This window comes from Scardinius erythrophthalmus (assembly GCF_964197995.2).
Source record: "Scardinius erythrophthalmus genome assembly, chromosome: 16".
Lineage (NCBI taxonomy): Eukaryota > Metazoa > Chordata > Actinopteri > Cypriniformes > Leuciscidae > Scardinius > Scardinius erythrophthalmus.
The window spans coordinates 21,687,765-21,702,023 of NC_138236.1; the positions used below are offsets into that span (position 1 = coordinate 21,687,765).

Genomic DNA, 14,259 nt, shown 5'->3' on the forward strand with positions numbered 1-14,259 from the left:
AAGCTTTTTTTGTTGCATTGTTTGATTTTAAATGGAAATTAAAATGACAGTGAGTTAAAACATTTCCTTTTATTTTTTTTAACTCCATAATGGGAAATGCTATGAGACAAAACGTAAAATCAAGCAATAAATGTCGATCAATTTCAGTCAATATACACATTGTCATAATATATACCTCAGTGTATTGTTAAACAGTTTATTCTCCCTCAAATTGTTAGTGTACATGCAATTTGTTGGAAAAGTGCAATTTAAAATCTTTGGTCAAAAAGTTCTTTCAATAACTACTTAACTGACTTGACTGTAGATTAGATCAACATTCAGCAAAAACTGAGCCATTGTCAATAGGCCAAGGCTATGGAAGTGCTAACGTTATTTACATTGTAATACACTGACGTAAAACTTAAAAGGCAGTCAGGCGTGTGTAGCGTGGGCTAAGAGAAAAGGTATGTTACATTAATGAAAACATTGTCAGGATTGATCCACCCTAACCTTCAAGGTCTGGGTCAGTTCAGGAACAAACATGATGAATATATTGCATTGTAAGTATTGGTTAACCTCACACATCAAACATGCAGCTGACTGGCAGCACCATTGTGCCGTATAAATTGTAAGGTAGAAGTGAACTGAGAGGAAACAAACACCTGAATGATGGTCATCGTTAAGATGGTGCTGCTTTTGTTCCATATATACATGAAACTAGATTAATGAGTTGGCCTCACCTCCTTGACACACACTGATGACTTTTCTCAAAAATTGTCTCATGTTTTCTTTTACTGTGTATTTATGTGTGTATATATGCCAACAGAATTATTCAATCAATGAATCCCAATCGAAATCATCCTGGATTTCTTCACTGTTGCTATGAAGATTCTTCAAAGGTGGATGACCTGTTGGGGTCAGTGGTTGAGTTTGAAGTGCTGCATAAAGACAGAAAAACATCATATATGGATGCCTGAGCAATAAGACCAACATAGCAACACTAATTTCCTCTCTGAATGAATAAGGACACTTAAAGGGTTAGTTCACCCAAAAATGAAAATTATGTCATTAATGACTCACCCTCATGTCGTTCCAAGCCCGTAAGACCTCCGTTCATCTTCGGAACACAGTTTAAGATATTTTAGATTTAGTCCGAGAGCTTTCTGTTCCTCCATTGAAAGTCAATGGACGGCATACTGTCCATGTCCAGAAAGGTAGACATCATCAAAGTAGTCCATGTGACATCAGTGGCTCAATCTTAAGTTTATAAAGCGACGAGAATACTTTTTGTGCGCAAAAAGTAAACAAAAATAACGACTTTATTCCACTATTCATTTCCTTCTCTCTGGGCCTCGAGCTATTTCACGTAGTGTTTTTGCGCAGCGCGTCTATGTTGTACGTCACACGTAGGCTCACTATTGGCCGACACTGGTCATGTGTGATGCGTGTGACGTACAACACAGACGCGCTACGCAAAAACACTACGTGAACTCACTCGAGGCACAGAGAGAAGGAAATGAATAGTGGAATAAAGTCGTTATTTTTGTTTACTTTTTGCGCACAAAAAGTATTCTCATCGCTTGATAAACTTAAGATTGAGCCACTGATGTCACATGGACTACTTTGATGATGTCTCTACTGCCTTTCTGGACATGGACAGTATGCCGTCCATTGACTTTCAATGGAGGAACAGAAAGCTCTCGGACTAAATCTAAAATATCTTAAACTGTGTTCCGAAGATGAACGGAGGTCTTACGGGGTTGGAACGACAAGAGGGTGAGTCATTAATGACATAATTTTCATTTTTGGGTGAACTAACCCTTTAAAGGGACAGTTCACCCAAAAATGAAAACTGTCATTATTTACTCACCCTTATGTCCTTCCACACCTGTTCCACACCTGTAAGAGTTTCTTTATTCTGCAGAACGCAATAGAATATACTTTGAAAAATGCCTGTTTTCTTTGTCCATACAATGAAAGGCAACGGGGTCCAAACCAACATTTGGACCTCACTGACTTATTGTGTGGACAAAAACAGTTAAAACATTCTTCATAATATGTTATGTTCCACAGAAGAAAGAATGTCTTGGAAAGGTTTGGAATGACATGAGGGTAGGGTGACCTACCGAAATTGGCAGCTTTGTCCCTCGTCCTGCAAGACGTAAGCAGTGTCTCACATTTCAATTATGTCTGTATTATTTTTTTCTTCCCTGAAATTACAGCATCACAATAAGAAATATGGTAATAAAAATGCGACTGCGGATTTTCCCACTGATGACACCAGCCAGGACTTCATCTAGACAAATACTGGATAAGAACATCCTGATTAAACCTGCCAGATCCTACAAAAAATACAAGTTGAAGATGCACTGAATCCGGTAAAATGCATTTACATAGTCTAATAAATGAAAATAAACTAGTCACTACTTAAGGAAATTTCTTTTAGTATAAACTAGATTTTTACCTGGCCTGTTACTCAAGTTCATTAAATAGGACCTGTAGAGTAAATTACATTGTCTCACTTGAACCTGGGTAAATTGAGTACCAGTTGCAGAGCCGGTCACAATTAACAAAGCTTATCAGCGATAATTTTTTTTTTTTTTAATTATTCATCCAATTTAATGGCAAACAGGCTTTCCAACTCATATAAATCAATATTTATTTACATAGTATAATAATAGTACATTTATCTCTCTCACGTATCCCGCAAAATTACATCTACGTCCTGCAACAGAGCTATAACGAGGTGGTCACCCGACATGAGGGTGAGTAAATGATGACAGAATTGAATTTTTTGGGTGAACTATCCCTTTCAGTTTAGATGCACTGGTCCTGTAAGGATTTAAGGGATCTCTCAACGTACCGTTAGGAGTCAGAGGTTGGCTCATGGTGGGCTGCAGCCCTGGCGGTCTTTGTGCTGTCTGGTTGTGGGTGTGAGGGGTCAGGGTTCTCCTGGGATTTTGGAGAGGAGGTTCACCAGTGCCAGGTGGGAGCTGGGAATATATGAGTGGAGATGGTTGAGTTAAACTAGCCAGTGTGGGAGCGTTAGTGGGCGGAATATTGAGAGGAGGTGGGGCCATTTGTGCAAAAGGGGAGGAGCCACCAGAAGACGAGCCAATGAGACCCTTCTGAGTGAAGAAACGGTTGAGCGAATCACAGAGCGAGGTGAAGAGAGCTGAATCCAATGCCCAGTCACAGAGCTCAGCCTGGCGCATGCTTTCCACCAGGTCTGAATGAAAACAACACAGATTGAGACATTTAATGAATTTCCCTTTCACTAATGTGCAGCAGTTTTTTAGTATTGTCCATTATTTTAAAAATCACTGTAAAGAGAGAAAGTAATGTCTAGCCAAAGAAATGCATCACTTTGTTAGCTGCATTTAGTGTAGCTATTTTTTCCAAAGGGAAGCTTGATTGTTTTTTCTACTTTCGATAATGAGAACCTTGTAACTTGCAACAGCTACAGTTTTAAAATAGTTTCCAACAGTGAAAAATAGCGCTTCTGGATAAACAAATTCCAAGATGGTCCCTTTGAAATTAAACTGTAAATCCAGAGCAGAAAATGAAAGCATGTTGTGCATTATACATCTCATTGTAGTCTATAGTTGAGTACTGACCAGGGTGACAGGTGAGGTCAATGTTAGCCCAGTCCAGACTACTAGCAATTCTGAAACTCTCTCTCAAAGAGTCAGCGTTACTGAACCAGTCTGCAGGAACAACTGAGAGAGAGAGAGAGAGAGAGAGAGAGAGAGAGAGAGAGAGAGAGAGAGAGAGAGAGAGAGAGAGAGAGAGAGAGAGAGAGAGAGAGAGAGAGAGAGAGAGAGAGAGAGAGAGAGAGAGAGAGAGAGAGAGAGAGAGAGAGAGAGAGAGAGAGAGAGAGAGAGAGAGAGAGAGAGAAGATCGGTCATCAGGACACTCATATATATATTCCGATCAACACGTCACTACTGAGCAGTTATACTCACCATTACTGTGTAGCAGCTTGTCAGGCTCAGTGTTGGAGTTGGGATGAATGTTAGCATTCTGGTTTGGGTTTAGGTTTGGGATAAAACTAGAGTTAGTATTGGCTGTATTTGGGATGAAGTTGCCATTGGTATTGAGGTTTGGGTTGAAGGTAGATGTTGGGTTGGTATACTGGTTAATATTGATGTTTGGGCAGGGGCAAGGGGAGAAAGGAGGCAGTGTTGGGGTGTGGAGTGGTGTACTGTCATGGGTAAATCCAAGTAAATTGGAAACATCCGCTTTGAGAGAGAAGGAGAGAGAGAGATTAAACACACCTAATCTTAAAACGTATTAATTCTGAATCTTTAAAAGTAAATAATAAGTTAAAGGAAAAGAGTGGCATAATTGATTTACTTACATTGTGAGGTGACTCTGTCTCTCACGGAGCGACAGAGGGACTGAAAGGAATTGTACAGATCCGGTAGGTTCAAATCAGCAAAGGAGAATCGGAGAGGGGGATCGGCATGAGGGTTCGAAGGAAGAGATGTAGGTATGGGGGCACTTGGACGTTGCTGTGGAAACGATGACTGCAGAGATAAATTTGAGAGTAATTTGGATAAATAATATGTCATATACCACTTAAAGGAATATTTCAGCCAAAAATAAAAATTACTCATCCTCATGAGTTATTTTTTTTTCCATGAAGCTCAAAAGGAGAATCTTTAAAGATCTTAAAGTAGCTCTTTTCTACAACAATGTGGTTTAAGTTCCAACAAGGACAAAAAGCACCATAAAAGTTTCAGTGTCGTTCAGTGTTGGGGCTAATGCATTACAAGTAATGCGAGTTAGGTAATCAGATTACTTTTCCAAGTAACTAGTAACACATTACTTTTAAATTTACAACAAAACATCTCAGTTACTTTTTCAAATAGGTAATGCAGGTTACTTTGTTTTCCCATTAATTGATTGACACCTCTCCTGCCCCCATGTTGAGAGAAATCGTGAGTACGTGCAGTGGCGTTGTGTGTGCTGAATCAAAATGGTGGTTATTGTAGTTCTAGGCTAAATGTGAGCATGCGTTTACTCATCTCTCTTACACAAAAAAGATTCAGTATTCCTTAAAATAAATTACAATAGTGAAATGCAAACTCAGAATATTAAGCAAACCTGCAATAATTAAATGTTAAATTACACAAATATACTTTATGTATTTAATCTCACTTTATTAAGCAATGTCTTTGGTTCTGACCTTCTCTGATTTAATTCAACCATACAAATAAGAAAAAATTCCTATAGATAAACATCACCTTTGTGTTTAATTTTTTTTATTGCTAAAGAAAGAGTGTAACTCTGGTGACATATACCAGAATTCTCTAAACATTTAGTCCACTTAAACCCACCCCTCCACAATCAACTACAAATTCACATTCATTTTTGAACGCAAAGCCCAAATCTTCAAACCCAATCAACAACCAATGGATAGAACCAAGTCCCCACCCTACACTTTGTCTTTTTCACTAATTTGTTAAACTCGGATGTACGAAACAGAAGAAAATATATATCGCTACTTCCATTTCATCTCCACTTTAAGCTATCATAAGACTTCAGAAGACTTGTAATATAGCACACAAGTCATATGGACTACTTTTTGATGCTTTTAGTCCTTGCTGAAGCTTGACAGAAATGGTCATGCCAGTGTCATTGTAAAAATAGCTAATGTAAAGATTTTCAAAATATTTCCTTTGTGTTCCATGAAAAAAATAATACTAATAATTTAGGTTTGGAATGACAACAGGATGAGAAAATATTCTGAACTATACTTTTAAGGTGATGCATGCACCCAAATTCATTATAAATTATAGTCATTATGAAGTCCACCAGCTCTATTTTGTTTACTTTACACTCTCATTTCCTCTTTCTTAGACCTCAAGCTATGTTCTAAGAGGAGTTTCCTTAATAACCCTTAATAGAAATAGAAAAGCAGAAGAAATGACTTTGAACCTTGCAAGGAGGGGGGGAGAACATGCTTTTGGTGTCTGGCTGAAGTGGGAGGGGCTCCGGTTGATTGACAGGCACTTTGGCCTCTGAGGATGGAGCCTGAAACAGGGATGTTGATGAGTGAAATACTGATCTCACAGATGTGACGAGATCACTTCATTTGATGTACTCTTACCTCCTCCTCTTTAGGATAAGGACGTTTCACTCCTCTGGGTTGAGTTGAGTCAGGTGGTACATCCATCGTCCAGTATGACCCCTAAAACAGGTGATTATTTTAACTTCAGTATTAATATTTGAGAGTCTTAAAATTGTTAAAAAAGTTTTTAGCATGGCAATAACCTCAGATATTAATGAACAAAATAATAAAATATTTGACTACATCACCTTCCCAGGGTCGCTCTGTGGTCGAGGAACTTTCCGGAAACATTTGTTGAGAGACAAATTGTGCCGAATTGAGTTCTAGGAGAAAAAACAGATATTTGTCTATATGTATCTGTATTTTACATTCAGCTGAACAAAATGCATACTTGGTGTGCATCAGAGACTATATCAGATATATATCAGTCTTTATATGAGTAATTTCCTAAAGTCTGTTTTAAACATGCCCAGATTCCTCAGATAATCAGCACCGTTTCCAGTTAAAGAGCATCATATTTTATTTAGCTTTAATACTTGTGAAGATTGCAACACCTTTCGTTCATGACTACACATCACTACACACCTACAAACTGTCATTACCCATTTACGACAAATCTGTGATGAATCATACACGTTTTATGTACGCAATAATGAAATGCAATCTGTTTGACTCCTCAGTAAAAAGCAGAAGTTGTATTTTAACAGTAGGATAGTTTTAAAGTTATTTGAATTTTATAAATAATTTTAGTGCTTAATCTTAAACGTATTTCAGTTTATTGCCAAGGCAACATTTGTAATTTTCATTTAGTTTTTTTTTTTTCAAATAATATTTATATTCTATTCTATATCAGCTTCATTGCAATTGACAAAAATGTTTTAGTTTTAGTTTATGATAGCAACCCTGCATCAAGACCCCCCCCCCCACACACACACACACAAAAAAAACAACAACACAGAACTGTATGATGAAAAATTATGAAATGTTAAAAAAAAATGAAATTTGAAAGATGAAAGTCTACAAAGAACTTCTTTTAGTTTAACCAGTCAATGAGATATAATTGTAATAACACATTTTCCTGACAGCTTGAATACATCATAATCATTATTTAAAAAGTTAACAAATATTTTTATGGTAAAAAGTACTTTATGTACATTACTAATTCATAAATATTATGTTGTTTTTTTAGGTGTCGCACCACATGACATTTTACAACCTAAACTAGCCTAGCCTGGTCAAAAAAACTCAAATTATCAGATTGTTTTTAATTCTAAGAAATAATAATAAAATGTTATGCCAAAATACTTATTTTCAAGAGTTTCATTCTTTCAATGAGGCTATTTTCTTTTCAGTCTTCATATCAGGACAATTTTATCACCCTGACATGTTTATCTTTATGCCACTGACCCAAAAATAGCTTTCCGCTACATTTATGTTTCTCAAGTTTCTGTCCAGACTTGTTTATCAAATCAATAATGGTGTAAAGCCAAGTCCCTGCTCGAGCACAACTGCATTGCATCGAGCACTATTTAGCACAAGGAAGTGGTCATGTAGTGGTCTGGACTTTACCTTCCATCCTCTTCCTGCTTTGCTGTAATAAGGAAATGTATTACTGATCCATGTGTAAATATCATTCAAACTCAGCTTCATTTCAGGAGTAGAACTCATTGCCATGGCTATCAGAGTGGCGTAGCTGTGGGGGGGCTTCACTTTGGAATTAGATCCAGGGGACAGTGTAGGTATGGGAGGGATGTCCTTCTCTCTTCCTCGTTCTTTTTTCCGTTCCACTCTTTCTTTCCCTGATCGCAAGGTGCTGATTCCCAGCTGAGGAAGCCAGTCAATGCTGGTTAAACTAGAGTCCAGTTCAGAAGCCATGCTTAAGGGGATGTCTGAGAAAACAAAACATTATGTAATACTGTGTGTTATCTCATGCATTCCAGCTAAGCTGTGTAACTAAGTCAATCATGCCGTATGCAGTTGCAAGGCAATGTGATTTAAAAGTATGCTGTAAAAGAAATCTAAATCTTATTAAAAACTTAAGTATATGGTTTGAAAAACAGATACTCGTATCATTAGTTACTGCACACTTGATTAATCAAAGGAAATGTTAGATACACTTATAGATCTATTTATTTCTAATATAGCATTCTAAGAGAAATGTTTGTATACGTATAATAGTTGAGTGAAGACATACCTCAATCCTGTCAAAAGGCCACCGACTTCACCCTGTAAATTTTTAATGCCGTCATCTGTTGCACAGAGGCAGATGAAGGATCTCAACATACATTTATTTGTCCTTCTTCTCTCTTCTGTGTTTATCGCTGCCTTCATTAGCTGCCTGAAGAGTCTAAGTTAACACGTTTTGTTTGAAATTTGAGTTTGGGAGAAGAAAAAAAAAAACTGTCGGAAAAAGTTCTTCCCTTTCTTTCTTTCCCCTCCCTTTCAGCCTGTGTTGAACGTCACACACTCCACCCTCCATTTTGACATTTGAGAACTGTGTTTCTCCTCCTCTTTTTCGTTCTCTCCTCCTACTTTCATGCACTTTCAGAGTTTTACTGGTGAGTAAGTTCCTGTTTCACTGCTGAAATAGGAGAGGAGTCGAGCTACTGGCGGGAACACACTGTAATAATTTCCATTGAGATTTTCTTGGTCCTATGACAGTGATCTTTGGATCCTGGTGGATTTCACACTTGACACACATTTCATAATGCAATGAGACAAAAAAACAAACACAGGTATTAGACACATATTAACACCATATGCATAATCAATAGGCGTACACACAATACTTTATTCTTATTTTATAGTAATGCATGTACAGAATATAATCATTTGGAAACACTTTACAATAAGGTTTTATACATTCATGTCACTTTACATGCATATTTATAAATTAAAATGAACCTAGACCAGTCAATGCGGTAACACTTTATATTAAGGTTCCATTTGCTATTTGTTATCATGAACTAGCAATGAACAGTTGTATTTTTATTAACTAATGCTGACTATTAAGATTAATAAATACTGTAATGAATGTATTGCTCATTGTTAGCTAATACATTAACAAACATTAGACAGTGAGATGTTGTTGTAAAAATGCTCATTGTTAGTTTACGATACCTAATGTATGAACAAATTTTAACATGCAGAACCTTATTTTAGTGTTGACATTAACAGAATTTTTGAATTTTCTGAAAGCTATTTGAAATGTTAAATATTTGAGTTTCTATGAAAGTAGATATTATTTTAATATGCAAATGCTCAAAGATCACATGAGTCCAACAGGTTCAGAGAGCAGTTTGTGCTGATTTTTAGTACTTTATGTAATTATGTCTGCAGGGTGTGGTGTGCGACTGGCCCTATAGAGAGCTGAAGAAGGACAGCAGGCCTGTATCAGGGGAGGGGTGAGCCAAGAGCTTCTGGATCTGTGTGCGAAAAATGAAGGAGGACAGGTCAGAACATGAACGCAAACCTAATCACCACAAAATCCCATCCACCTCATCATGCTCTCATTCAGACACAAACAAACCTAAAATTACAAGCAGAATCATATTATTTCATTAAGGTCTTTTATAAAAAGGGACAGTTCCTCAAAAACTCCAACTTCTGAAAAATGAAAGCGTAATAGGAATTAGGTCTGTCAAGCTTAAATGTAAAAAATGTTTTTAATGTAGCCAATGCAAATTTTGTGCTGTATTCCTTTTAATACCAGCTGTTTATGCTGTGTACATGTGCATTAGGATTTCTCCTACATTGCATATTATATATATATATTTTTTTTTATTTTTTTTATTTATTAGTTTTGCCTTTAGAACTGCCTTAATTCTTCATGGCATAGCTTCAGCAAGGTGCTGAAAACAGAGATTTTGGTCCATATTGACATGATAGCATCACAGTTACGGCATATTTGTCGGCTGTACATCCATGATGTAAATCTCCTGTTTCACTACATCCCAAAGGTGCTCTACTGGATTGAGATCTGGTGGCTGTGGAGGCCATTTAAGCTCATTGTCATGTTCAAGAAACCAGTTTGAGATGATATGAGCTTTGTGACATGGCGCATAATCCTACTGGTAGCAGCCATCAGAAGCAATATTAACCAACTGCAGAACCGCAGAACCATACATCATAGCAGTGTGAGGATGACAGCGCCAGCCTAACAGTCTGATGCCGGAAGTGGGCGGGGTAAAAGCATCTAAGGGGTGGAGATGGGTAGGTTTAGGGGTCAGGGGGTGGAGATGGGTAGGTTTAGGTATGGTATATATAAGGTGGATATGTATGGTATGCGGTTCCGGCATCAGACTGTTAGGCTGGCGCTGTCGTCCTCACACTGCTATGACATATGGTTCTGCGGTTCTGCAGTGAGACCTATCTCATCAGAAGATGGATATACTGTGGATCCATGCTCTCATGTTGTTTACACCAAACTCTGACGCTACCATCTGAATATCGCAGCAGAAATCGAGACTCATCAGACCAGGCAACTTTTTTACAATCATCTGTTGTCCAATTTTGGTGAGCTTGAGTGAATTGTAGCCTCAGTTTCCTGTTTTTAGCTGACAGGAGTGTCACCGGTGTGTCTTCTGCTGCTGTAGTCCATCTGCTTCAAGGTTTGACGTGGTGTTGTGCGTTCAGAGATGCTCTTCTGCAGACCCCGGTTGTAACGGGTGGTTATTTAAGTTACTGTTGCCTTTCTATCAGCTTGAACCAGTCTGGCCATTCTCCTCTGACCTCTGGCATTAACATGGCATTTTCACCCACAGAATTGCCGCTCGATGGATATTTTCTCTTTTTTGGACCATTCTCTGTAAACCCTAAAGATGGTTATGTGTGAAAATCCCAGTAGATCAACAGTTTCTGAAATTCTCACGCCAGCCGGTCTGGCATCCCTTTCAAAGTTACTTAAATGACCTTTCTTACCCATTCTAATGCTCAGTTTGAACTCCAGCAGACCATAGCTGTGTTTGAAATCGCCCCCTATACCCTCGTTCAATATTCCCTACATTAAGTTACTCCACTAATATGTGGGTGTGTGAATTCGGACACTAAGTGCGCCGGAATGATAGCCGCTTTTGCATAGTTTGTACTTTCTGTTTAAGGGTATAGGGGGCAATTTCAGACACAGCCCATTTCTACATGCCTAAATGCATTGATTTGCTGCTATGTGATTGGCTGATTAGATATATCCATTAACTAGCAGTTGAACAGGTGAACCTAATAAAGTGGCTGTGGTGATATATATATATTATATACACACACACACACACACACACACACACACACACAAACATTTAAAATTTCTTGAATTACAAATAAGAAAAGCTATATATAAACTAAATGATAATATGCACAAGAAAAAAATCTGATGGATTTAGAATAGATGCTGACAGACAGGTCGGCAGGTACCTCTTTAAAGTTGGGGTGTTTGGCATCCTGCACTAGTTGTAATAATACTCCCTCTGTAGTGGTGAGAAACGCCCCACTCTGCTTCAGTCGTGACAGCGCAAAAAGACGATCTGTATGACTGAAAAACAAAAGGCAGATATGTTTTCAAAACCCTGACAATCACTTAAAGAATTGACTTATAGAACACAACAGATTTTACACAACCACCTCATCTTTAAACAAACACTGCGAAATTCCTCCAGTTTCTATAGACCTTTAGAAAAAAAGCTTATAGATGCCATCCATCATTTGACTTGTGGGTGTGAGTAAAGATAAGGTATGTAGGTGTCTCACAGTTTTTCATGTTTTATCACATAATGCTTTCCATAAGATACATAAATATAAAATATCACAACAGTTTTAAATTTGTATATTTTAAACAAAATTATTATTATACCTTCGAGAGGAGACAGCATCTGCCACAATATGGACCTCCATGCCTCGCTCCAGAAGATCATAGGTTGTACACTACAGTAAAACAAAAACCTTAAAGATCATGATCAGGAGACAATAAATGTGTCAGTGAAAGTAAAAGTGCCATGGAACCAGTTTAAAAATCCATTTGACGTTACCGCAATGCACGCTTGAGCCTCGATGCCACATAGTATGACTTGCTGGGGGTCTCCCAGGCTCTTGAGTGAGCTCTCGACACTGTCCGTCAGCATGGAGAAGCTGGTCTTTGTATGAGGCTTCAGGCCCTCAGCCCCCAGCTCAGGAACAGTGGGGCCCAGACCTTTAGGGTACTGCTCGGTTAAAATCTGAGGGATGTTCAAGATTCGACATGCCTGGAAGTGAAACAAAATGTATCATGTCAATTTCCCAACCTACAATGGAACTGCCATATTACTAAGATTTAAAAGGATATTCCTCTAGTATTCTTCACTCAACGATCATGTTTCTGATCCTCGGCAGTCAAAACAGACCAAACACAATAAGCCTAATGTTTTTTTGATGAATGAATGTGCAATATTCTGTTTCAATAATATTTATTCTTTTAATATCTAATATTCACCTCTAAATTATGCACCATTTATTTCTATATAAATTACTTACTAGTATTATTTATTATATATTTAGACATTAGATTTGATCAAACACTGCTTCATTATGGCTGATTTGTAGATTGTCCCATTCGTTTCCAATAGCGGTAAGTAAGTTTTGACCACAAAGATCACAAGTGTGACTATTTTTTAAGAGACGATTTAGCCTTTTCTAATCATGTCAACAATTTATTTTGGTCAAATAGCAAGTGCCACAACATTCTCCATGTTTCGTACCATTGCAATGAAGTAAAAAATTTAAAATGTAACATATTTCAGTCTAAAATGATAGAAGACCACCAGAGGGATGCAGTGGTGACAGCACATTTAATAGACGATGATTATAGATTGTGTTATATGAAGACCACCAGAGGGATATAGATAATGCATAGAAAATCAGGTAGCTGACAAGATGCAGTGGTGACAGCACATTTAATATATGATAATTATAGATTGTGTGTTATATGAATACTGCAGTTCTCATTAACTGAAGTTGCTGATTGTACCTGTAGCAATCTTGCTGCATTGCTCACAATGTTTGTGAACTGGAAAATATTGGGTCTGAACTTCTCCTGAATGTCACACAGTAGCAGCACTGAGCCTTTGGTGGACAGCCTGCCAATTCTTGCCACTGAGGAGATAACCAGGTAATTATGTCACATGTGAACTTTGAGTCTTTGTGCCGGGGCCCTCTAGGGGTCTGGGCTTCCAGGGGGCCCCAATAATTCTTAAAATCAGTCATAATAGCATAATCTTAATTGAAATGCTAAATCATTAAAAATTAAAGATGCATATCTGTAAAACTGACATTTTTTGAGTTTTTGTTTCAGACAAAGGGGGACCTTGAAGTCAGAAATGTTGTATTTCATTTTATTTGACAGTTATGAGAGTCTAACACCTAAACTTTAATGAAAATAAAAGCCAGCATGTCTAAAACGATGTTGTGAGCCACTTTTATTGTAATAAATGTGAAAGTACGTAAGCTGAGCTCCTAATGTCCTGCATGCAAATAACTCCTTGAATTCTTCTCATACATTATTAACACATATTTCAACCACAACTGCGTTGATAGAGTTCAGTTTCATTCAACGAGCAGTACTTACTGTTTTGCAGTGTAATACGAGGGAGTCTCAGACCTCAAAGATCAAGATCAGGTCACCGTTACCTGTGTGTTATATAAGTGTCCCCCTGCTCGTATTGGTCAAACTCTTGTTGGAACTCTGGTGAAGTTTATATGGTAATGACTAAGGCGAGTTCAACACTAACAGATTCATAAATGACAGCAACGCACAAAATGCAGACACAGCAACTCGATACAGCACAAAGGTATATCCTGATATCTACGTGTGCCCTTAGAAGATATATTTCCTTGATTAGTATTAACAGTTACAACAATGCAGCACGATTCGCTCACTCGCTGTTACACAAACCTCCACATAAGAGGCCACTGGTGGCGTTTCACTCGTTATTTTGAGCCAATCTTTCAAATGAACGATTCAGAAGGAATCGTTCTCTTCAACTAGCTCCATTTAAAGAATGATTATAGCAAGAGCCAATAGAATTCGAGTAAGGTCTGTAAAAGAGAATTTCGTTGGTTGGACCTACTCAACGAATCCGCCCCCTTCACTGAAAGAATCTATTTTGTGTTTTGAGACTCGAGCCGCAGCAGTACTGAACGATTCATCTCGTTTGTGAACGAACTGAATGAATAATGTTTCG

At 37.8% G+C, this 14,259-nt stretch overlaps 2 protein-coding genes across 2 annotated transcripts; both read right to left on the bottom strand.

The window, feature by feature from the left end:
• Window positions 1-11: 11 nt before the first annotated feature.
• Window positions 12-8,551, bottom strand: foxj2 (forkhead box J2). Its single transcript, XM_081389530.1, has 10 exons — window positions 8,250-8,551; window positions 7,625-7,944; window positions 6,304-6,378; window positions 6,095-6,175; window positions 5,923-6,018; window positions 4,340-4,508; window positions 3,945-4,220; window positions 3,597-3,698; window positions 2,843-3,208; window positions 12-917 (listed from the first exon to the last, which is right to left on the bottom strand). The coding sequence occupies exons 2-10, from the start codon at window positions 7,928-7,930 to the stop codon at window positions 808-810; spliced, it is 1,581 nt and encodes a 526-aa protein (XP_081245656.1). The 5' UTR covers window positions 7,931-7,944; window positions 8,250-8,551; the 3' UTR covers window positions 12-807.
• A 275-nt stretch (window positions 8,552-8,826) lies between these two features.
• isoc2 (isochorismatase domain containing 2) lies at window positions 8,827-14,043 on the bottom strand. Its single transcript, XM_081389531.1, has 6 exons — window positions 13,644-14,043; window positions 13,047-13,171; window positions 12,073-12,285; window positions 11,898-11,968; window positions 11,462-11,579; window positions 8,827-9,480 (listed from the first exon to the last, which is right to left on the bottom strand). Coding segments are annotated over exons 1-6 (594 nt in total). The 5' UTR covers window positions 13,645-14,043; the 3' UTR covers window positions 8,827-9,414.
• Between the last annotated feature and the right edge of the window lie 216 nt (window positions 14,044-14,259).